General features: G+C 34.1%; 1 protein-coding gene and 1 long non-coding RNA gene across 3 annotated transcripts in view; both read right to left on the reverse strand.

Annotated features, from left to right (window-relative positions):
• Positions 1-16,803: 16,803 nt before the first annotated feature.
• On the reverse strand, positions 16,804-18,556 carry LOC123645785. Its single transcript, XR_006737699.1, has 3 exons — positions 18,470-18,556; positions 17,589-17,659; positions 16,804-17,030 (listed from the first exon to the last, which is right to left on the reverse strand). It is a non-coding gene; the product is annotated as an uncharacterized LOC123645785 (long non-coding RNA).
• A 164-nt stretch (positions 18,557-18,720) lies between these two features.
• IFT74 (intraflagellar transport 74) overlaps positions 18,721-25,936 on the reverse strand; it is a 78,332-nt gene continuing 71,116 nt past the window's right edge. For both annotated transcript variants that reach the window (XM_045563795.1, XM_045563796.1), the window contains 4 exons: positions 25,085-25,248; positions 24,392-24,517; positions 20,723-20,783; positions 18,721-19,033 (listed from right to left, as the gene is read on the reverse strand). In XM_045563795.1, the coding sequence (XP_045419751.1) occupies positions 18,915-19,033; positions 20,723-20,783; positions 24,392-24,517; positions 25,085-25,248 (470 nt within the window). In that variant the 3' untranslated portion in view covers positions 18,721-18,914. The remainder of the gene's footprint in view (positions 19,034-20,722; positions 20,784-24,391; positions 24,518-25,084; positions 25,249-25,936) is intronic.

The raw sequence follows: 25,936 nt of genomic DNA on the forward strand, positions 1-25,936 counted from the left end.
GGATTAATCATGCTCTTTTCTTGTTGACCTACAGGAATGAAATATTAGTCTTAAATTTTTACCATTTTGAATAATTTCCTTTTAGCCAATTTTCATCTTTCTATCATATTTTCAAAGTTAAATATGCAGATTAAGTATCTCAGTCTTTCTTATTTTATATCTGCTGTGTAGAAAACTCATATTTCTCATGGAAATTACTAATGGAGAAATTTTTAAAATGCTAACTAGCCTCTATTAACATTCTTATTAACAGGAATGGTCTGATAAATATGTTTTTTGAAGTTTTTTTTTCATTCCAACTTGTAAATCATGGTTTTTATACTATTTATTTCCTACAAAGATGCACTGTAAAAGTAGTGAATTGAGCAGTTAACTCTGCTAAGACTTCTTACACACTTGTTTAAGGACTTCATCATTTCTATCTTCACAGACAGCCTTTGTTCTTGGAGCTCTCTCCCCTTCCTCCACTCCCTACTACAGAAAAGCGATGAAAAATGTTCAAGTGTTATGTATCAGCATGCTACACACCACAAAACATCTAGCCAAAAAAATAAGGAGCCAATGAGCTTGAAAGGAAAATTATGTAACAGCCACACGATTGTGTATTACCAAGATGTTAAGACATCCTGTTTTAGGACAGCACTTGTTATGGAGAGGAAAGTCACCTATTGATGAAAATGAACTTGGAAAGAATTCTATTTCCATATTCTTTCCCCTTTAAGCCTCCTGCCCCTTCCCCCACCCCCCTACCCAACTCAATTTTCCAATAACAGTAATTAAAAAGGAGGACATGTCCCAATGGAATACCTCCTCATTTAAAACTTCCTTACCAGAAGTTTATTGTTCTTTTTTCAAAAAGAAGACATTACATTTATTGCTACATGTTGTGTACAAGTGACATTTTCTATAAAAGTGACAAAATGTTTTTACGTTTCTTGCTGCAAGTGTAAAAAATATTATCAAGATCTATTAAAATTTAAAATGCACATATCCTACAATCTAGTAATCCTCCTCCTGGGACTCCATCCCAAAGAAATAAACACATCAGTAGATAAAGACATACAAGGATGTTTATGACAGCATTGTCTATAGTGCCAAAAAGTTGAACAAAATGAATGCTCAACAATTGGGGGACTGCTGAATAGATAATGCTACATCATATCATGGAATATTGTGCTGTTATTAAAAATATGAATTCAAGTTATACCCAAATGAATTGGAGGTATATCTTCTACATAATGTTGGGTGAGAAAAGCAGCCTGCTTTATAATATGGTCCCATTTTTTAAATTAATGATTTTTAAAACCCTGCATTTGCATATGAATATAAGTATATATATGAATAGGTCTGCATAGAATTATATAAATCAAGAAAAAAATGGATGGATACATATTAGACTGTTAATATGGATTACCATGGAAATGGAGTGTATGGAGCCTGAAGTTGGGGGAAAGAATATATGATATTTTGGCCGGGCGCGGTGGCTCACGCCTGTAATCCTAGCACTCTGGGAGGCCAAGGCGGGTGGATCGCTCGAGGTCAGGAGTTCAGGACCAGCCTGAGCAAGAGCGAGACCCCGTCTCTACTAAAAAAAATAGAAAGAAATTATCTGGCCAACTAAAAATATATATAGAAAAAATTAGCCGGGCATGGTGGCGCATGCCTGTAGTCCCAGCTACTCGGGAGGCTGAGGCAGGAGGATCGCTTGAGCCCAGGAGTTTGAGGTTGCTGTGAGCTAGGCTGATGTCACGGCACTCACTCTAGCCCGGCTAGACTCAGCGAGACTCTATCTCAAAAAAAAAAAAAAAAGAATAGATGATATTTTAAAAAATTCACTGTGAAAGCATGTATATGATCACATTTATGCATTATCTATATGTAAAGCATTAATAAAGAAATGCTTTATATATAATTTTATATAAATACAATTAACATAAGGCTTAGGCAATAATATTTGAAATTTACACAAATCTATAATAATCAATGAAAACGATTAATAGAAACCAAGATAGGAAGTAAATCATCTGAGGCCATTTGTTCTTATAATGAACAGGCATCCCTTAGTACATAGCCGTACTATAATCTTTAAATACCATTAAAATTTAAAATCTCTATATTTCCATTATGTAATATCTGAGAATATATAATAACTTCCATTTACTAACTGCTACCATTTGTTGAACACTTTGGTTTCAGGCACTGTGCAGATGCTTTAATACATTTAGCTCGTTTAAACTCCATGCTATGAGGGAGATATTATTTTCCTTACTTGTAGTTGCTGAAATTGAGAACTAGAGAAAGTGAGTAGTCCAAAGTTACCCAGCTAACAAGTGGCAGACCCAAGGTTAAAACCAGATTTGTCTGACTCCAGAACCCATGCTCTTAACCACTATTCTGTATGCATTCTCATTGTTCTGAAACCCAGATTGCCTCTGTTTGTAACTCTTTCTTCTTTTGGAAAGGTGGCTGTGGTGATATTCCAATCTTCTTAGCTGATGTAAGCCTGGTTGCAGGGCTTCTATGTGTGTGGTATACTTACAAAGAAGGAAACCCCACCAAGAAAAACTATGGCATGTGCTGCTTATCTGGTTTTGATCATTTTCTGAACTGAAATCTTGACTGTCCAACACTGGGTGTAAGTTTCTTAATTCTGAATTTTATTACAATGACAAATTTAATTATTCATTTATCCTATAAATATTTGTTAAGTACCTACTATGTGCAAAGCATTATTCTAGGAATTGTTGGAAATGAATAAGTCCACACTGTATTATATTCCAATATATATAAAATCTATACAGAATTTATAGTAAGATTGTTTAATTTTAGCAAAAACTTAGTGCAGTGATCTAATTTGTGTTTTTAAAATATTACTTTGATTAAAAATTTCGAATGGCAAATAACACCTTACACAAAGTGAAAAGATAAAGCATAGACTGAGAAAAGATATTTGCAACATAAATAACATAAATGATTAGGATCCAAAACAATAACAACAAAGCTTCCAAAACAAAAGACAAATAATACAATAGAAGGTAGGTAACAGAAATGTCTAATAGTCCTACAACCTCACTAGTCATCATAGAAATCCCATTAAAACAATAATTAGAAAAAATTTAGAGTTTAGAAATACTGAGTTCAGGAGTTGACTGGTGGGAGGGTATGTCAGCGCAACTTCTTTGGGAAGATCTAATTGAAAATGTGCATTCCCTATGATCTCCAAATTCTGTATCTCAGTAAAGAAGGTTGTATACATATGCACAAGAAGTCACGTACTAGGATGTTCACTGGGGCATTATAAAGAGAAAAATGTAAAGCAAACCAAATATTAATCTGTAGGAAAATTGAAAGAAATTAATTATGGTTTATTCATATAGTGGAATACAAAACACAATTAAAATGAACAAACAAGATGAATAAGAATCAACAGGAATAGCTTTCAACAAAGTAATGTTCAATGGAAAAAAGAAGGTACAGAAGGATATCTTTTAAGTCAACTTTTAAGCACACAAAACAATTCTATGTTTTGTTTATAAACACATATATGGAGTAAAACTACAAAAACAGCCTGGAAAGATAAACACCAAATTTAAGGTGGTAATTAATTCTAGGCTGTGGGACTGGGGAGGGAAACAAAAAAGATATCATCATACTTTTAATGTCCATTTCTCTTACTATATTTGTAATGCCACTCATATATGTAAAGAAAAAATATTAACAATTTATAAACTCTGGTTAGTGAGTACACTGTTATTTGTTGTAAAATCCTGAACTTTTAGTATTTTTCAATAAAATCAAAAGTATGATATTACCATGATTAGTGCTGACTTCACACCAGTAGTGGTTCCTGTTATTGGCTATGGAACTATGCTAAGTATGAGGATGAACCATGACTGCTTTTAAAGAATGGATTGTAGAAAGGCAAGAGATCAGTTAAGGTCCAAGCAAAACACAATGGTGGCTTGAACTAGCTCTATAATAATGGAAATGGGAAAAAAATGGACTAAGGAGGAGATATGTTGTAGGTAAACCTTTAGAAGATGCTGATGAATTGAATTTAAGGGGTAAAGGAAAGAAAGGAATGAAGGATGTCTCTGAAATATTAAATCCATTTTTGCATGTAGACTGACTTACTGCTTGGAGTTTGATCTTATAAATAGTTGTTCAGTTAGGTAAACACATACATAGTATGAAGCTACCTGTATTGTTTCATTAAGTGTCACTTGAAAATAGTCACTTGGCACAATTACTGGTTAGTCATTTCAGGCATAAAGGTAAGAAAAGTATACTTCCACATCTTTTGGGTGGTGCTTTAACCTCCAATATTGCAAAGGCAACAAACTAATAGAGCTTAGTTGGTACTGGCCATATTTCTATTAGTTAAGCATGCTTTTTTATACACTTCAGCTCAACCTTCCTTTCTGTTTGGCCAGAACGTGGTATGTTGGCTTGAGGTGAATCATAGGGACAGAGGCTGGAGAATGACAGTAATATTCACTTATGCCTTCTTATTTAAAAAGTGATTATCCCATAAAAATTTGAGAAAGTTGCTATGAAATAGATGAAATGCCAGGTCCTGAGGAATCTCTGGAGGTTTTACTTGGATATCTCAAGAAAAACATATTTTACAGTAATAAAGGGTTCATCAACCTGGTAGTCGGGTTTACAAAAGGACACTTAGTTTGATTTCCCAGAATCAGCCAGTATTTGCATTTCCTACAGAAAATGTATCTTTATATACAACTGCATTATTTATCGTCTCTCTCCCATTAGAATGTAAGTTCCAACTGGGTGAGAATTTTTGATAACTTTGATACTTTTTTGATACTTTGATAAGTATTAGTTGACTATGATAAACAGAAATAGACAACTCTACTTGCTGATATGTTTACCTTTGTATAAGTGTTTGCTTTCCCCATGTGATGGACTTCACACAATTAATGGTTCCTGTTATTGGCAATGAAACAATGATGAGTATGAGGAAACTATAGCTGGAGAAAAAAATGACTGCACATGTTGCATTATGTTCTGCAATGGTTGCTATATTCATTTTGTATCCCTGTTGTAACAAAATTTATTATCTTACATATCTGGAAGTCCGAAGTCTAAAATGAGTCTTAGGCTAAAATCCATCTAGAGGCTCTAGGGGAGAATCTGTTTCCTTGCCTTTCTGGCTTTTTGAGACTGCCTGCATCTCTTGGCTCATGGCCCCTTCCTCCATCTTCAGAGTGCATCATTTCGACCTCTGCTTCTGTTGTCATAGCCCCTCTCTCTATGACCTTCTTGTCTCCCTCTTATAAGGATGTTTATGATTACATTCACTCCATCCGGATAATTCAGAATAATCTCCCCATCTCAAGAGCTTTAACTTAATCACATTTGTAAAGTCTCTTTTGCCATAGCAGCTAACATATTTGCAGCAGCTAGGGATTAGGATGTGGACATCTTTGGGGGGAATTACTCTGTCTACCACAGCTGTTTAGAAATCTTACTTACATTGAGGTTTTCACTCTTTGCTCATTCACTATTGCTGTTTTAATGTAAAAAATTTGAAAAATTCTGAAAATTTAGAGGCACAAAGTTTCATAAAATTGAAAATTTATTTCTATCTCAGCCAAGAAGTCCTCATTGCAGGGGGAACTCTATGTCTTTTATTAACTATTTAAAAGATTATAAATAAGTTATAAACAACGATTGTTAAATTATAAGACTGGTTTTCACCTTACCTGCAATTCTCACCTTCCAAAGATGCTGAAATCTGCTTTTCAGTTACATTCAAATGTGTATTATCCTTCAAAGTAGCAAACTTAATAGGGCAGGCTCTCAGCCCAAGGATGTTGCCTTTATTCTCCATACTTTTATAGCTTCTTTTTTTGAATTGTCTTTAGAGATAGTCCAGTAGACACACAGGAAAACATGGCTTGTTATTTTAAGGTCTCAAGGTACCTTGCCTACTCTGCCTTCTTCCCTTCCCCATTGTTTCAGTTCTCATAGATTCATCCCCAATCCTTCCTCCGCTGACATTAGTGCCAGAGACCTGTGAGGTTGAGAGGAAGGCCTGGGGAGCCCAGACTGTGGCTGGGAAGGGGGCAGGGAGAGCTTCAAACAGAGCTCACGAGGCCGCAGACTCTAATGTAAGTTTGTGTGATTCAATCCATTTTACATATTATTAAATAACAATTTTGATAACTTGCTGAGTGTCAAAAATAAATCAATAAATAAAATATATTATTAAAACTAATTTTACCTTTTGTCTTTTACTTTTTTAATGTAAGTATTAGAAAGTTAAAAATTTACATATTTGGCTTATATTTGTAGCTCACATTGTATTTCTATTGGACAGTGCTATTCTAAATCATAAAGACAATATTTTTTCCTATAGGATCAGATGGCTTCACTCAGAATAGATATGTTTAAATGAGCTGTAGTATATTTATGCATTAAAATATCTTTAACTCAAATGGTAAAGATGGTAAATTATATATGTATATTTAACCTCAATAAAAAACATCTTTAATTCAAAATATTTTAAAGCAGTATCTATTTAATCATCATCTCTCTCTGAAAGAGTAGATAATTATGTACCCCATTTTCCAAATGCAGCTCCACAGAGGTTTAAATGACTGACAATGTACAAGTTGTACAGGTGCTCTAAATCCGCGGTCGCCAATCCCCGGGCCACAGACCAGTACCGTGGCCTGTTAGGAACCAGGCTGCACAGCAGGAGGTGCACAGCGGGTAAGCAAGCGAAGTTTCATCTATATGTGCAGCCACTCCCCATCACTCACGTCACTGCATAAGCTTCACCTCCTGTCAGATCAGCAGTGGCATTAGATTCTCATAGGAACTCGAACCGTACTGTAAACTGGGCATGTGAGGGATCGAGGTTGCATGCTCCTTATGAGAATCTAATGCCTGAAGATATGAGGTGGAGCCGAGGTAGTGCTAGCGCTGGGGAGCAGCTGCAAATACAGATTATCATTAGCAGAGAGGTTTAACTGAACAATAAATGTAATGTGTTTGAATCGTCCTGAAACCATCCCCCCACCCCTGCCCTGTCCATGGAAAAACTGTCTTCCCATGAAACTGATCCCTGGTGCCAAAAAGGTTGGGGACTGCTGCTTTAAGTATATACCTAGACTAAGTCACAATGCCTTCAATTTTTGTTTGTATACTTCCTTAGAGAAGCAATGGTCATTTTATTTATAAAACAAAAAAAGGTTTACCTAGAAATAACCAAATCACTGACCCTAGAAAAAAGGCTAACAAATGTGAGCTTAAATGAGGAATCTCAACAGGTATTTCCTCAACCACAGTAAGAGACAAGAAAACGCTGAATTGATTGTTGCAGTTGTCAAAAATATAATAGAAAGCTGTTGAAATTCTCACCAATTCCAGTACTCCACAAAAACTAACTTTCTTATTTATTTATTTATTTATTTAGAGACAGAGTCTCGCTCTGTTGCCCGAGCTAGAGTGCTGTGGCGTCAGCCTAGCTCACAGCAACCTCAAGCTCCTGCGCTCAAGTGATCCTTCCACCTCAGCCTCCCAAGTAGCTGGGACTACAGGCATGCGCCACCATGCCCGGCTAATTTTTTCTATATATATATTTTTAGTTGTCCAGATAATTTATTTCTATTTTTAGTAGAGACGGGGTCTCGCTCTTGCTCAGGCTGGTCTCGAACTCCTGACCTCGAGCGATCCACCTGCCTCGGCCTCCCAGAGTGCTAGGATTATAGGCCTGAGCCACCACACCCGGCCTTGAATGATTTATAGAAGGGTAAGTTGAGTACACATTTTTTGCAAAGTGTAATCCACTCTGTATGTGTGTGTGTGTGTATATGGTATATATCATATATGAAAGATCTCTATCTGTTTATATCCCTCTATCTCTCTATATCTATCTGTCTATCCATGAATCCCCAGAGGAATAGAAACCTGGCCTGTTTTTAATAAGCTTCAAAAGTTTCCCTTTCCCACAGCTAACATCATACTCAATGGTGAAAAGTTGAAAGCTTTTCTCTAAGAGCAGAAACAAGACAAGGACACCCACTCTCACCACTTCTATACAACATAGTACTAGAAGTCCTAGCCAGAGCAATCAGGCAAGAAAATACATAAAAAGCACCCATATAGAAAATAAAGGAGTGAAATTATCTCTATTTGCTGATAGCATGAAATTATATATAGAAAACTCTAAAGACTTCACCAAAAAACTATTAGAATTGATAAATTCAGTAAAGTTACAGGTTACAAAATCAACATACAAAGTAGCATTTCTACACACTAATAATTAACTATCTGAAAAAGAAATTAAGAAAACAATCCCATTTACAATAGCATCAAAAAATACTTAGGAGTAAATTTAACTAAGGAGGTGAAAGATCTATACACTGAAAACTATAAAACATTCATGAAGGAAACTGAAGACCCAAATAAATCTAAAGATATTACAAATTCATGGATTACAAGAATTATATTGTTAAAATATCCATACCACCCAAAGTGATCCTACAGATTCAAAGCAATCCCCATCAGAATTCCAATGTCATTTTGCCCAGAAATAGAAAAAAATTCCTAAAATTTGTATTAAAAAAAAAACCAAAAAGGACCCTGAATAGCCAAAGCTACCTGAAGCAAAAAAGAACAAAGTTGGAGGCATCACATTCCCTGATTTCAAAATGTAAAGTTATTGTAATCAAAACAGTGTAGTACTGGCATAAAAACAGACACATTGACAAATGGAACAGGATAAGAAAGTCCAGAAACAAACCTAAGTATTTACGGTCAATTGATTTTCAACAAAGATGCCAAGAACAGACAATGAGGAAAGGATGGTTTCTTCAATAAATGGTGTTGGGAAAACTAGATATCTACATACAGAAGAATGAAATTGGACCTTTATCTTACATCACATACAAAAATCAACTTTAAATGGATAAAAGACTTATTTGTAAGGTCTGAAACTGTATAGCTATTAGAAGAAAACAAAAGGGAAACGCTCCATGACATTGGTTTAAGTAGCAATTTCTTGGATAGACTCCTACAGCAAAGACAACAAAGCAAAAATAGACAAATGGGATTGCATCAAACCAAAAAGCTGCTGCACAGCAAAGAAAACAATTAATGGAGTGAAGAAGCAACCTTCAGAATGAAAGTAAATATTTGCAAACCATACATTTGATAAGATACTAATATTTAAAATATATAAGGAACTCAAGCAACTCAACAGCAAGAAAACAGCCCAATAAAAAAATGGGCAAAGGATTCGAACATTTCTCAAAAGAGACATACATAGCCAACAGATACATGAAAAAATACTAAATATCTCTAATTATCAGGGAAACCAAATTAAAATCACAATGAGATATCACCTCATACCTGTTAGGATGGCTACTATCAAAAAGATGAATGATAACAAGTGTTGGCAAGAATGGGCAGAAAAGTGAATCCTTGTACAATGTTGGTGGGAATATAAATTAGAATGGCCATTCTGGAAAACAGTATGGAGGTTCCTCAAAAAACTAAAAATAGAATTACCATATGATCCAGCAATCCCATTTCTGGGTATATATCCAAGGGAACTGAAATTGGTATGTCAAAGAGATATCTGCACTCCCATGTTTATTTCAACATTATTCACAATAGTGAAGATATAAAGCAAACTAAGTGTCCATCAATAGATGAATGCAGAAAGAAAATGTAGTATATATACACAATGGAATACTACACAGCCTTAAAAAGAAGGAAATTCTGCTATACATGACAACATGGATGGAACTGGAGGACATTATGCTAAGCAAAATAAGCCAGGCACAGAAAGACAAATACTGTATGACTTCACTTATGTGGAGTCTTAAAAAGTCAGTTTCCTAGACCCGGGATAGAATGGTGGTTACCAGATGCTAGGGGTGGGGGAGGAAGAAGGATAGTAAAAGGGGAGAGGTTGGGCAAAGGGTACAAAGTTTCAGTTAGACTTAAGGAAAAAGTTTTAGTGAGCTTTTGCACTGTGTGGTGACCACAGTTAATAATAATGTATTGGATATTTCAAAATTGGTTTTAAAAAAATTTTAATGTTCTCACCATTAAAAAATGATAAATTGGTAAGGTGACAGATATGAGAATTAGCTTCATTGAATCTTTCTACAATGTATACATAGATCAAAACATCACCTGGTACCCCATGAAAATACATAATTATTATGTGTCAATTAAAAATAATTTTTTAAAAGATGTTCCCATGTATTAATATTATAGTAATGGTGCTGGGGAAGAAGAACATTGTTATTTAAAAGGCTCTTGGGTAGCTGTATCCCACAACTTCCATGCCCCTTCTTTTTTTTGAAAATATATATGAGTAATTTTTTTAGAGACAGTCTTGCTATGTTGCCCAAGCTAGCCTTGAACAGCTGGGCTCAATCGATCCTCCTCCCTCAGCCTCCCCACTGAGTAGCTGAGACTACAGGCTCATGCCCCCACATCCAGCTTAATTATGAGGAATTTTATTAAAGGTCTCTTCTGCATTAACCAAAGACTTTTAATCATTTATATATGGTTCCCTTAATTTTTTTAAGTGTTCTTTTATAAAAATTGAGACATAATTCACATATCATAAAATTCACCCAAAGTATAAAATTAAATGTTTTTTTTAAATATTCAGAGTTGTGCAAACATCACTATAATTTTAGAACATTTTCATCACCCCAAAATATCACCCCCTCAACTCTCTCCCTTCCATCCCTAGGCAACCAATCTACTTTCTGCCTCTATGGATTTGTCTATTCTGGTTATTTCATATAACTAGAATCATACAGTATGTGGCCTTTTGTATCTGGCTTCTTGCACTTATGTTTTTAAGGTTCAGCCACGCTGTAGCATATATTAGTACTTCATTCCTTTTTATGGCTGAATAATGAATGTTCCATTTTATGTATATAACATATTTACTCATTCATCAAATGATGAGCATTTGGGTTATTTCCACTTTTAGACTATTATAAATAATGCTACTAGACTATTATAAATATATTATAAATAATATAATAGTCTAGTTTTTGTGTGAATATATACTTACTCTCTTGGGTACATACTTATAAGTAGAATTGCTAGGTCATATAATAACTCTATATCTAACCTTTTAAGAAACTTTCAAACTATCTTCCAAAGTGACTCTATGTCCTTTTAATTTTTTTTTCTTTTTTTTATAATCCATATAATTTCTTTCTATTTTTAGTAAAGACGGGGTCTTGCTCTTGCTCAGGCTGGTCTCGAACTCCTGAGCTCAAACAATCCACCCGCCTCGGCCTCCCAGAGTGCTAACATTACAGGCTTGAGCCACCGCGCCTGGCCTTGTCCTTTTAATTTGGTTTAGTCTTTACGAGTTACTGGTTGAGTCTATCCCCCCACAAACTAATTTAGTGCAATAGGCATTCGCTGTGAGCTTATGTGCCAAGTGGTCTGCTTGGCAGAGAGGATACCTAGGTGACTAAGACTTCAACACTCTCTGTACGGAGCCCACAGTATGGTGAGAGACCTCCTGGTTTAGTAGAAATGAGAAAGAAGTTCTTCCTAGCACCCGGCACCTGTCTTGAAGAGGAAGGAAGAAAATACTCATGGCCTAGTAGTACTGGATGAGGATAAGATGCCCAAATGATCCTGGAACTTTAAATCACACAACTAGTTTTCAGAGCACATTTAAGTAATGGGTTTTTGTTGTTTTTATTGCTGCTGAAACAGCTTTTTATGCCATTAGATAAGGCTTATACTGAACCCATGCTAGTTTTTACTAAAAATTATCTACATCTGGTGACACTTTAGAAGCCTATGGAAAATAAGTAGCCATGATCAAACTTTCATTACATAGTTATCCCAAACACAAAATCACTATCACATTTTGAAATTAGCCTGACACATAGGGATCTCTGAGATGATTCCAATGACCAATGGGAATAAATTTATTTAATTTGGCAAGCTAACACTCCCTAAGTCTCCTGTAAAGCAGAAAAGAAGAGATGTCTAGGGAAAAGAACAGAGAGGAAAAGAAGAATTAAGTGAAAGTGATATGAAATCTATGGGAAGAAAAAGTTTCAAGTACGAAGTGATTAATACTATTACATACTATATAGAAATTATACTGGAATAAAACCAAAAAGAATCTATTAACTTTAGTAATTAAGAAATCATTGGTTATGTTAATAAGAGCAATTTCAGTGGAATAGAGGGAGCAGTGTTTGGAAAAAAGAATGGGATTTGAAGTAGACTAGACTTTAAGAACTTTGAATGTGAAATTAATGGGAGAAAGATGATGTATTTTTATGTTGAGATGATTAAATCAATGAAGGCAAGGCTAAAGCCATAGAAGAAAGAGTATGATAGATAGAGGAAGATTCCTAAAGAATATGGAATAGATATGACAAGCACCAGTGGAGGAATTATCCTTGCTCCCTATAAAAGACGAGACTTCTTTTATAGGGAGTTAGAAATTATGCTTCTAAGGCATATGCTTCCGAGAGGAATACCAATGCAGATGCTTGTGTGGGGGTGGGGGTGATGGGAAAGAGTTAAAGAAATACAGTATCTACTTTATATAGCATTTTATACATTAAAGCATTTTCACAATCATTAGATGGATTTGGTAACAACCCTGGAAATGGGCCTAGGGTGACTGAATCACTTGCCCAAATTCTTCAACTAGCAGGCAACAGACATGCTTTAGACTCAAAATCCTGGGCCCTTTCTCATATGCCTCATCCCTGAATATAGTATTCCCCTGCAGATAAGGGGCGACCGCTGAAATCACATACAAGCAGAGGAGTAAGGCGGTCAACAAAAAAGCTATGGGAAGCGTGGGACTAGTTTGGGTAGTATCATGGGACATATCTTTTCCACCAAGTGAGAAAAATCTTTGTGGAGATTAGATTTCTATAGCATTTCAATGAAGAAAGGTTAAAGAAATGTCTAACCATATTTCCATGGTGGATGCTTTCATCAGGATAGATAGAATAAGTAGAGATAAGGTCAGACTATTAGAAGACAGGACAAAAAATCCCAGCGATTTCTCCTTACTGTGGTGTAGTGTGTCAGTGCCTAATTTCCTCTCCAGTCTTAAACTGGAAATGCCTTTTTTGTTTGCATTATTATTTCTGAGGCTGTGACCACATAATATCAATACATTACCTTGGTATGGAATCTCAGAGAATCAGTCTGAAACACTCTTTTAAAAATTCGTTTCCTCAGTTCATACCCTAATTCTGAGAAGATAATTATGAGATATGGCATCAATATCTGCTATGTTTGTTAAGGTTACTGGTGAGGGAAGGTAATGGCAGTGCACGGTGAGGTCATGAGTATCTTAGGAATTAAAAGTCTGACAAATCAGTGGGTGGTTAGGCAAACCCATATTAGAAATCCAATCTATGCTCAATGAAAAGGCTCTGGACAGAATTTTTGTTCATATTTTGGGAGTCTTTTATTTATTTATTTATTTGTTGAGATGGGGGTACCTTAGAGATAAAATATAGTAGTGAGTGGTTTTGTAGGAGGATTGCTTACCTCTTATTATTTGATACTCCTTTCAATTAGCTCTCTCTTGAGGTCTCTTATGAATACCTCTTATAATCTAACTGGCTACCTCACTTGTGTCTTAGGAAAAGGAAACAAGGAAACTAGACTTTTACAGCTTTACCCGACCCCCTTCTTGGACTTCGATATTTCTGGTAGGAAAAGGAACTGGGCTGAGAACTTAAAGGGTAGAGTGAGTTTGTAGTAAATGTCCATTTGGTCTTCTGATAACCACCACGAGTAAGGGACAGGAGCCTATGTGACATTATAAAGGCAAGAGCTCCAGTAAACTGTAGGGATGTAGGCTTCATCTACCCACCTACTGCTGGCACTTTTGTTATTTCCTCTCAAGGGATGCTTGCTTTTCTCTGTAGGCTACACGGGAAGCTAGAGAAGCTGGAAAAGCAATTTTCTTTTCCTCTCCTTCTTAACCATTTCGCCTAATCCTGAGACACAAGGTCCCTGCTTTGTCCTTGGCAAGGGAAAAATAGGGTTGGGGCTGGTCAATCTCTATGCCTGCCCTCTCCGCCTCTAGTAAAGTAAGGGAAAGTTCATTTTAACAAGAAGCTAATTAGATATTGAGACAGGCTTTTAAGAACGAACTATATTTTCCTTTGGTAAAAAAATTCCGATTGAGTTTATGGACTGTATCAAATATTTTCACCTTCATATCATTTTGGAATGCCTCTATAGCTTGAGTTTATCTATTGAAAATGACAACACAGAAACTGAGATCAATATTTCTGTTTGGTTGGTTAGCTCAGCTATTGCCTTCTAATCTTAAATGGCTAATTTAGTAATAGTTCTTTCTTCACCCTCTGCCAAATATTTTAACTGATTAAGTCTGCCTTTCTTCTATGGTGCTACCATGTTGTTATCATGGCAAGAATACTGTTTTACAAAAAGATTTTTGAAATAAAACAGAAGTTAATTTTGAAAACCTTATTTTAGTTTTAAAATTTCTCTTGTAAAAGCCTTATCTAGTGTGTTTGAGGCTCTTCTAGGTAGTGGATGATTCAACTTCTGACTCATGCTTCCTCTAAACTCTCTTGTATATTAATCTCTCCAATGGGTATTATTTTCCCTCCCATGACACAGCTTTTCTTTAATGTGCAAACCACTTGACTTGTGGCAGCATAGAGAATATGACCAAGCAGAACAGACTTGGTTACCAAGGTTATTCCTACACAGGTTATTCTTATTTCCCCTAAAATTATATAGTCAGGTTTTCAGAGCAGCAATTTATTACAATACATTATTAGAAAAGATATTGAGGCAGCAAAGTATAATCTAATATCTTCTAAAAATTAGCAGTAAGCATTGTGTATTACAAAGTTATAATGGATATTTTTAAAATAAAAATTTTAAAAATCAAGACTTCTTCTAATTTTTGAGTATGAAAACACATCCTATATATTCTTAATAAATATTAATACAATGGAAATTCTAATTGCAGTAATGTCATTATCAACCTGGACAAAACCAGTGTTGGTGCAAGTACAGGGAAACGACCACTTTTGCATACTGCTAACAATGTCATCCTTTCTGACAGTGACTTGTGTTAGAAGCCTTGAATTCTGCATACCCTTTAACCCAATCTTATGATTTAAGCACTATTATTCCATTTATAGATGAAGAAACTGAAATTCAGAGAGACTAAGTAACTTTCCAAGGTCATATAACAAGTTGGTGATGGAGCTGGGATTGAAACTCCCAGCTATCTGATCTAAAGCTTACACTCAGCCTCTACAGTATAAACCTTATTCAGTAATAATAGGATTTGTTTTTTGAAAGTAGTGCTATAATGCAATAATATGCAGCCATTTAAACTGCTGTACAAGCATGTATAATGACATGGAAAATGTTTACATAATCATAAACAGCAAAAATATGTTTAAAAACAACATGGAACTTAATTTAATTAAACGTATATAAATATATAGATAAAATAGATATGTGTGATATATATATAGATGTACATCTAAAGAGACTGGTGAGATCGCAGGTAATTATTTTCTTCATTTTGTTTACCTGTCTTTCTAAATTCTTTACCTTTGTATTAAAAATTGTCTTTTTAAAGATGTTCAATTTTAGTTCTAAAACTGTGAACCTGCAATCTTAAGAAATAATCTACTTTTATTTAAAAGATATATTAAAATTAAAGGTACAATATCAATTTAAAAATAGATTACTACAATTCTCTAGTGGTCCATCTTGATTTCTTCTTACTGTAAGTCTAAGAACTATAATCTCCTAAGGTTATTTACACTGGAATTGTATAGCAAAAGGAAAGAACTACAGAGAAATTAGGCAAGGGGACAGCAAGAACCCCTGGAGCTACAACTAATTGGCCTTTCATCTTTAGTATGAATATCATTACGCCATGCTCTAATACTCTAATCCTGCACTGAATTTTGTACCTTAATGTGAAACTAGAGTATGGTCCAAATAAGGGACTCCACAGTTAGTAACAAAGAGTATCAAGAACTCATGTTTATTTATTGATAAAGGATAAGGATAACAAAGACTTGCTAACTTTCCCATGTTGATCTTCACTAGTAAAACTACTCATGTTTGTTCAGTCTGCAGTTTCTTTCCACATGACTTACAAGTTGTTATTTTAACACAAATGGAACTCACTGAGTAATGGGACTGACTGAGGAAGAGCCAGTTCATGCAGATATTAGCCTCCAGTTCTATCCCAGCAATGAGAATATTCTTGTTGGGATTTGTTGAAAGGGTTTGAGAGGAAGGAAGAGACATTAGTGAGAATTTCCCTTTGATAAAACACATTTTAGTTTAAAGAAATTCTGCTCAATTACGTTCCCCAAATATCATATATGAGATGAGTAATTTAGGATGGAAGCTGGAAACCTTTTTTTTTTTTTTCAAGAAATTTTTTTCCTGCCAAACTTCCCATTGTTATAATGCAAAAACATTATATTTAATAGACAATCCAATCTTCTTCCTTACTTTCTTTCTGGGTAAAGACTGGTTCAGTTCTAGTTAGAGCCAAAGATATAGAAGAGCTATTTTACTACCCTACATCCCTTCTACCAGTTAAAGTAGTAACTGTATACAGATCTTTATTTGAATTTTTATTGCATTTTTATTGTATTATATTTCACAGATAATTTTGGAAATACCAAAAAGCCCAAGGAGGATTAAAATCACCCACAATCCTACCACTCATAAAAAAATCCTTATTATTAATATTAATAGTAAAAATTATTAAGTTGGTCATTAGTTTAAAAGGGTACAGTAAAAGGTCAAGAATACTTAAGTAGAAATAGAAGAAACTAAGGGAAAAGGCATTTGAATTCACTCTGAGGTGAGGAAAACAAAAATTACCTACCCACGAACATGTTGCCCAGATTGCTTTCCTCGTTGGAAGTATCCATAAAGTAGAATCAATATGATTAAGACTGTAAGAGTCAGTTCTCTTGCCTAAGCTAGATGTTTACTCATACCTATGGTTTTTACCGTATAAAAGAAAAACATTTTTCAGCAGTCAGAAATATAAATAAAGGCTCCTAATTACCAAATTACAGGAATACTTATGAATGAACGAAAGTCTAGGCAAACTGTCATCAAAATCCACTACTTGTTACTTCTACTGAATTTCAGATTTCAGTTTCTTTAACTCCCAAAAGAATAAAGATTTTTCTTGTGAAATTTAAATTTGATAAACATTTTCTGCTACAAATTTCCAATGGAAAACTCCATACAACCATGGGAAAAATCCTATGGTGGCTAGAAAGTGACACACTCAGGAGTCACCTGGAGAAGGCTAAAGAGGCCATCCAAAGGACTCGAGGAGATGAACTTATTTTAGTGTATAAGGTCTATTTGGTGTTCAAAGTCTATTTCTTGGATGACATGTCTCATGTGACCTTTGCTGTATGCAAGTAAGGGTTTTGTGGACAAATATCTTTGAAAAATGCTTTATAGTACATACTATTCTTGAGCTTATTACATATTAGCATATTAAGAGCTCTGAGCAGTCAAGAAGAAAGAAAACAATTTACCTTTGCTTCAAACAGTGTTTCCCAAACTTCTTTGACCATGAAACCTTTGGTGGTATGATACCTGTTAATAACTTGAGAAATTCAGGATTTGAGGAACACATTTTATGAATGCTACCTTAACATATGCATCACTGTCCATGATCTTTAGCCATATTACTAATCCAGAGTTAATCAAGCTCAAAAATGTTCACTCCTCTACCTAAACTTCCATAGACTAAAGTTTATAAATATACAGTGATAAATATTTACTTTAAAAAATCAACATGCATGAGTAAATTTTAAGGTATGTAAGTGGTATCTCAATAAAGCTGTTTTTGTGGGTTTTTTTTAAAGAAACCAATATGCTATGTTTCAGGAATACTGAAAAGTAGAGTTACCTGGTGAACATGGTATCAGAGCAAAAGGAGGACAGCTGTAAAGAATATTTTATGCTGACCAAGGTGACTCATTCTTGTGCCACAAGAGAGGATACATCTCTAGTTACTATAATGTTTCCCACACTCTATGATTCTCTCTCCAATTCTACCTCTTTTACCTTTTCTTTCCAAATGTTCTGGCTATTACTTATAAATTAATCTACTTAAGTCCTCCTAATAGTACAAAAGAGTGAATGCACATTCCCGGGTGGGAATGAACAGCAGTAGCCATAGTCCAAAACAGCCCACCATAAGCATAGCATTTCTTTTAAACCTCATGTTCTTCTGGGCATATATATGTGAAAGAGTAAAAGTTTTTAATTTCAAATCTTTAGGGATAACCAATATATAAAGAATATGTGTTACATATTTACTTGTGTTATATATTTACTTGTTACACCCTAATATATATTAACTATATCCTATTTCAGAAGTAAGGCTCAAAGCTAAAAATCTCCCTTCTACCTTTACTATCTTTTTCTAGAAGCAAAAGTTGACAAGGTTGATGTAAGTGCTAAATCAGAATCATACTTCATGCATCCCTCCTACAGTTAATACATGAAAAGATGATTTCATTTGCAGCCGTAGGTGGATTACATCAGCTAAATAAATCTCAATGGCCACTTTCAGTTTATCTCTTGATTCTTTGAGACACTTTTATTACTGCAACAAAACAAATACAAATATCATAAAAAGAAAAGGAAATGACACTTTTTATATGTAAACTATTTACTGAACTATTACATTTAAAATATTACTCTTCAAAGAGGCCACAAAAGTTACAGTATTCAGAAATTTCAGGTAAAACACCTCAAGGGTAAGTTGTTCTTTTTTTTTTTTTTTTTAGTCAGCTTGTACCAAGTTTAGCAGGAAGACGATACTTCTTTAGAGACTTTTAGTTGATTCAGACTCAGTTTCTGCTAGTACTATATAGAGCATCCACAATGGTTTTATTGTATTCTGCAATCTTTTTGGTCACATTTTTCATAATTGCTTGGTAATCACTCTCTTGACTCTTGGTAGCTATGACTAATTATAAGTTAAGGGGAAACAATGTCAATCAAAATATTAATCTAAGTGTGGCTCAGAAAAGAACTAAATCATACTGATATTTTTCTTATTGAAAATAAGATGGCATAGAAAAAACAGAACTGGAATACTTTAAAATACCATATGTTATTTTAACAGATCAAACATCAATTGAAAACAAAAGGCCAAGCAAAACTTATTTCAAAAAATTCACCTATAGTATAAACACTTTTTTGTACTTAACATGTTATGTATCTCAATCTAATTCTGGTCTTAGAACAATCTAATGTTCAGAAGAACCATGTTTTGTAGAGTACCATATTGAATTTTAGGTAAGTTTCTAGACTTAATTCTGTTTCAAAATCACCCACTTTATATTGTACAAAGAATGCTGCATTTAAAGCATACTGTGAATGTGAGTCCTTTGCTTTTAAACTAAGTTGCACTACCATTGAGAACACAGCCCCTAAAACATCTTTTTTTTTTTTTTTTTTTTTGAGACAGTCTCACTCTGTACCCCTGGGTACAGTACAGTGGCATCATCATAGCTCCCTGCAACCTCAAACTCCTCGGCTCAAGCAATCCTCCTGCCTCAGCCTCCTGAGTAGTTGGGACTACAGGTGCCCACCACCATGCCTGGCTAATTTTTCTATTTTTCGTAGAGATGGGATCTCACTCTCATTCAGGCTGGTCTCAAACTCCTGACCTCAAGCAATCCTCCCACCGTGGCCTCAAAACATCTTATTTGGAGGCAAGTGGGGGTCCATGTTGCCCCTGAGCTGAAGTTCAGCAGCACCCTAGAGGGAACCTATGGTACCAGAGAGCCAGGATCTAGTTCTCCAAGCAGAGATGGACTTGAATGGGTCAAAGAAGGAAATAGAAAACGATGTTTAGGGAAATGTTTGTTAGAACTCCACAATATACATCCTAAGCAGCTACCTGCTGCCTCCTACGATCACACAAAAAGAAAAGCAGTAATATGGGACATAACTATCTTCTTGATAGAAAAAGGCGAAGTTGAATTGGCTGAAACATGGATGAGCTTGAAGGTTAAACTTCTCATAATTCTACTTAGTTTACCTCCCTTTGCTGCCCAAACATCCAAGGTATAGCATTATAAACAACAACAAACAATTATATATCATATGTTATATAACTATATCTACCTAAGCATATATTTAGTTCTATGTATATAGTTATATATAATTCTTCAACAACTCTATGAGAAGGAAATAACTATATTTTAGAGATGACAAAATTCTGGCTTAAACAGATTAAATAAATTGTCCAAAGTCTGTAACTTGTAAGTGGTAGAGTTACCATTACCTCACTCCAAAACCTGTGCACTTAATTATTGATACTATGTCAATTACAAAACCTGTGCACTTATAATTACTATGCCACATCATAATGACTTGGTATTCCTTCTTTGGCAATTCTCAAAGTCGGCTTTCTGTAAGTTACTTTGGGTTTTACACACACAACACACACACACACACACACCTCCTAACTATCGTACAGAGGAAACTATGTCTTATTCATTTATACCACACATAGTTTACCTCAGTGTTTTATACATATTAGGTATTTGATAAATGTATGTTGAACTAAATTTCATTTGAGTCTTTAAAGAAATTCCTAGAAAAAAAATAACTTAGTTAAGTTCATTTGCAGCTTTTTAAAGGATACATTCTTTCATCACAAAATTATTTTGCTCATGGTGTTGCCACTTTCTCTCCAAATTTGTAAGCTAAAAACATAAAAGAAAAATGTTAACTTGTACCCATATTCAAAATAATTATGTACCCTAGTCTAAGAGAATTAAAGAAAACTGCTCAATTTAAATGTTATCAACTCCTCAGCATTTTATTGAGATAAAGCCATGGTAGACAAAAAAGAAATTCAGGAAAGATTAAACAATAGTAAATACATTAATACAATGTTGACTTCTACAATAGGTTTCACTCTATATGTTTATTTTAATTAGAAAATATTTAAAACGTTTATTATACCAATGATCATGCCAACTGAAAGACAATTTATGATTTTCCTTTTCCTAAAAGCACTTAAAAAAGAATGGGACGTGATGGTAATCTCTCCTTGAAATCTGGAAGTCTAATGCCACCAATGTAATATATATTCAAACACTGTCAAAGGTTTAGCTATATAGGAGAAACTTCCTTATTTCCAGGGTAAATTTCCTGTCTAATTCCACGAGCTGTGATAAGAGCAGAGCTGCAGTGTGAAGATTACAAGAGCACTGGTAGAAAGCTGGCCCTGTTACAATAATTTCTGCATCAACAGGAAGCTAATGTGGATATTATATTGATGGTTGCTTCCTCAGAAGACAATTTAACTGTTATAGAATTAAATTGTTTTTCTGATTTAATTAACCTTGTAACTCTGGGTTATGGTCTTTCTTTTTTAAGACGCACATAGTTTTTTTCCTAAGCAAAGGACCATCTGAAAAATGAAATACTAAACTAATGTTTTGCCTGGACATTTCAAAGAAGTAGTGATCACATTTTAAAATATGACAATTAAAACAGCATTAATAATGTTTCTACTCTAATGTTAAAATTATTTTCAGGGCATAAGTTCAGTCTCAATGTAGCATCCATCCTATTGTTTCCTCCAAAGAGATAAATCTAGATATTAGAATGACTCATAACTAATTAATTATATACACTGTATGTGCTGTGAGCTAATGCTACTAAATCAGATCAATCTCCCCCAGCTAGGACCTTATAGTTAAGACGGACTTAAGGAAGCAGTCAGCACTTTTTGGCAGCAAATCTCTAATAACCTTTTACAAAGTCAAGTACCAGACTTTTTTCTCTTTGTTTCATACAAAGAGGTGGCCTTCTTACAATGCAGTAAACCTCTTAAGTGCTACACGAAGAATGATATAAAAAGCAACACTATGTCAGATGGTCAAATTCCTATTATATTGTACATCTGTATTATTGATTTGCCTTTAAACCCCCAAGAACTCAAAAAGTACAAACTCATTTTTGAAAATCTGTTTTTCCCTGTAACTTATTATTACTTCCCTAACTTATTATTATTATTTCCCTGTAACTTATTATTATTAGCAGAGCTAGGATCTCACTCTGTCATCTAGGCTGGAGCAGTGGCATGATCATAGCTCACTACAGCCTTGAACTCCCACCTCAACCTTCTGAGTAGCTAGGACTACAGACATGCACCACCACACATGGCTAATTTTTTAAATTTTTTGTAGAGATGGGGTCTTGCTACGTTGCCTAGGCTGGTCTCAAACTCCTGGCCTCAAGTGATCCTCCCATCTCCCAAAGTGCTGAGATTACAGGCATGAGCCACAGCTCCTGGCCTTTATCACTTATTTAAATAATCTGTTAAGTAAAATTATTTATAGATGCCAAAAGCCAATTTTCAAGAAAATAGTTGCAAAAGATAGGAAGAGCAGGATTTAATTCGATCAGTTGAGATTCACAAAAAACAACAAATAATAAAGACAAGGCTTTAAAATTATGGCTTATGTTATAATTTCAGTTATCAATATATGGAATTAAGAATATGATTAGCACTTAATGTGGGACTAAACAAGGTAGCCATTGATTGACTCTAAGAAATGATGTTTGTCAAGTGTTTTCTTCCTTAAATTATCTATTCAGTGGAAGAGGAAGGCCAACATTCCATAAGAAATACCAATATTTTTTTCTAAGAACCATTCAAGACAATGACCTCACAAACTTTTTCTTGTTTCTTCTCCAGCACTCATCCCTACTCTAAACAACCTTAGATAATTTTACTACTTAAAAGACTATACCTAAGTTTGTATATTAAGAAGTAGACAGAATAAATGACTAGTATATTTGAATTATGTAAATTAGTGATTTCCAAGCTTTTAGTACAGTGCCAAGCTCTCATGAAATTTCACCCCTTATAAGAAGAATGTAAGGGGGATGTATATATATATATATATATGTATATATATATATATATTTTTTTAATGGTACATCCATACAATGAAAGAACTGATGTCATAGAAATGTCAAAAAAAAGAAAAAGCCTGAAAAAATTTAAGAAAATTTTTAAAGGCTGAATAGAATGATTTCATTTTTTATAAAAACTATAATTAATATGGATGTATGACTGCAAAGGAAAAAAAGACTCTAAGGATATTATACCAAAATCTTAACAATGGTTGTCACTGGATAATGGGAAATCAAGTGAAATTATTTTTTTCTATCATGATCATATTACTATATAAAGAAAAGGAAGAAAATTGTAATGCATTTAGCATAATAAATCATATGTAAAAATTGCTATATAGAGTAATTAGATATGAGAATGACCAAGCTTTTTCAGAATATAATTACTGATTTTGTATATGACACAATGTTTCATTCAATCATTCAACAAACACTTATTAAACATCTACTATGTGCCCAACCAACAGGACAGTACTGGTTATAATGTGAATGAGACAGACAATGTCTCTGCCCTCTCAGAGCTCACAATCTAGAAGACCTCAAACAGTGTTCAGGTAATTATCAGCAGGATGATGACATGAAAAGGGAGTTGCAGGTATATGTCTGTGTATCATATGTAAATAATCACTGCTCTTATAGCATTATTTGAACAGTTTGAAAAACTAGAAATTACCTAAATGTGTAATGAAAGGTAATTGGTTCAGTAAATTATGATATATCCATGTAGCAGAATATTATTAAGTTGTTAAGAATATTTTTAAAAAAAATATATACTGACAAGGGAAAGTACTTATGATGTATCATTAATAATGAAAAATAAACCCCCAAATAATACGTACATGATACCATTTATATAAATATAGAGATATAAATGTGTACTTGTGTATATGCATAAGTGTATATGTACCTATACATATATAGAGAGAAAGAGAGAGACTAATAGGACCCACACCAAAAATGCTAACAAGAATCTCTCTTCTGGGTGGTGGGATATTGGTCATTAGGGTTTATTTTATTTGTGGTTTTTATGGGTTTTCAAAGTTTCTGCATTATAAATGTTTACTTTTGAATTTTTCTAAAGTTACTACCTGGTATATCATAATGGTTGTGCCCAAGACAATGCCTAACATAGATGTGGCCTTCTATATAGGTTTATAGAAGGTAAAGAAGCAGAAGTTAATTTATTCTAAGTGGAGATTGTACATAATCGGATAATGAGATTGTACATCTGGCTGTCTTCAAAGCCAGAAAATCTGGAAGGTATATAAAGCAGTTTTTAAAATAAAAAAGGATTGTTCTGGGTGAAAATATAGATTAAGAGAATAGGACAGATAACCTAAAAGGATAAATGAATTCCAAAGTCATTTTTAAATATTTTTACCTGAGAGTGTGTCTCATTTTCTTGCAGTTGTGTTTTTAGTGTCTCATATTCTTTGTTCAGTGTCTCCATTATTTTCTTAAAGGCATTTCTGCGGATTGATAATACCATTCTCTCCTGATGTAATTTCTACATAGATCCAAATAGATGCAAGAAAGAGGCTGTAGTAAATATCTAGTAAGCCAGTATAAATCGTATTTGACTTAAACAATTTCAATGACTGTATTCTGATAAAATTCTACCAAGGGTATAAGTACTCTAAAATCTGTTTGTAAAAATATCCTTTGAATTATAAGCTATATTAACAGTATTAATAATTCTATTAATGTTGCCATATTTGTCCCTACCCCACCAAAATGACTTTTAAATGAATGTAAATGGCAATGGAAAGCCACTGACAATTTTTAAGTAGGGAAAAGTCATAATAAAATCTGCATTTAACAAAGTTTACATTTGTTGAAATGCTCTTTATCATGTAGTAGCTTATACCTTGCTTTTTAATTTAGCCTTTTGTTTAAAAATTTAAGTCACTCTAAATTCCAACTACATATGTAAATATTTTCATTATTTTTTCTCAGCTTATATATCAAATAATCAACTGAAAATAAAAAAATCCCATGAAGTACATATATATTAAATTTGATCAAGAAAAAAACAATATGAATTGTAGTTTTATAAGACTTTGTCAGCATTTACCTTTTTCTTTTCTTCACCTGATGCTTTTAAAGCTGGCAAATCATTATATGTCTCTAGATCAGTTGTCATTTGCTTAATTTTGCTTTTTAGAGAATGCTGTTCCTCAGTCATCTTACTTTCTAGAAGCTCCATTTTCTGTAGATTCAACTGCAGACGTTGACTGTCTGAAGGATAGGAATGTAAAGCTATAAATTTTTTTTTTTGTTTTGAGACAGGTATTGCTCTGTTGCTCAGGCTAGAGTGCAGTGGCATCATCATAGCTCACTGCAACCTCAAACTCCAGGGCTCAAGCAATCCTCCTGCCTCAGCCTCCTGAGTAGTTGGGACTACAGGCATATGCCACCACACTAGCTCATTTTTTTCCCCTACAGACTGGGGTCTTACTATGTTGCCCAGGCTGGTCTTGAACTCTTGACCTCAAGTGATTCTCCACCTCAGCTCCCAAAGCATTGGGATGATAGTAAAGTCATAATTAATCAAAATTTTATTCCTTTCACACAAGGACATGCAATGCAACAATTAAAAATCATATTTTATAAGAGTATCTGTAAAAGAAATATCTGTTCACTGTAACCATATAAAGAAAATATAAAGAAAAATTAAGGAAAAAAAAATACTCATCCCCCCTCAGTAATCAATTTCAGGTAATCAATATATCAGGTAACCAATTTGACCTGATGTATATTACACACAGCTGTCTCTATGCTAATACAAGCATATAAGAACATACATAGGTTTTTAAAAATAATAAAACTTATGATACTCATTTTTAATAGGAACATGACACACAGTTATATAGGAAAAATAAGCTATAAAACATATATTTGAACACAATTTTATAAGTGCACATAT

Source organism: Lemur catta, chromosome 10, assembly GCF_020740605.2.
Source record: "Lemur catta isolate mLemCat1 chromosome 10, mLemCat1.pri, whole genome shotgun sequence".
Lineage (NCBI taxonomy): Eukaryota > Metazoa > Chordata > Mammalia > Primates > Lemuridae > Lemur > Lemur catta.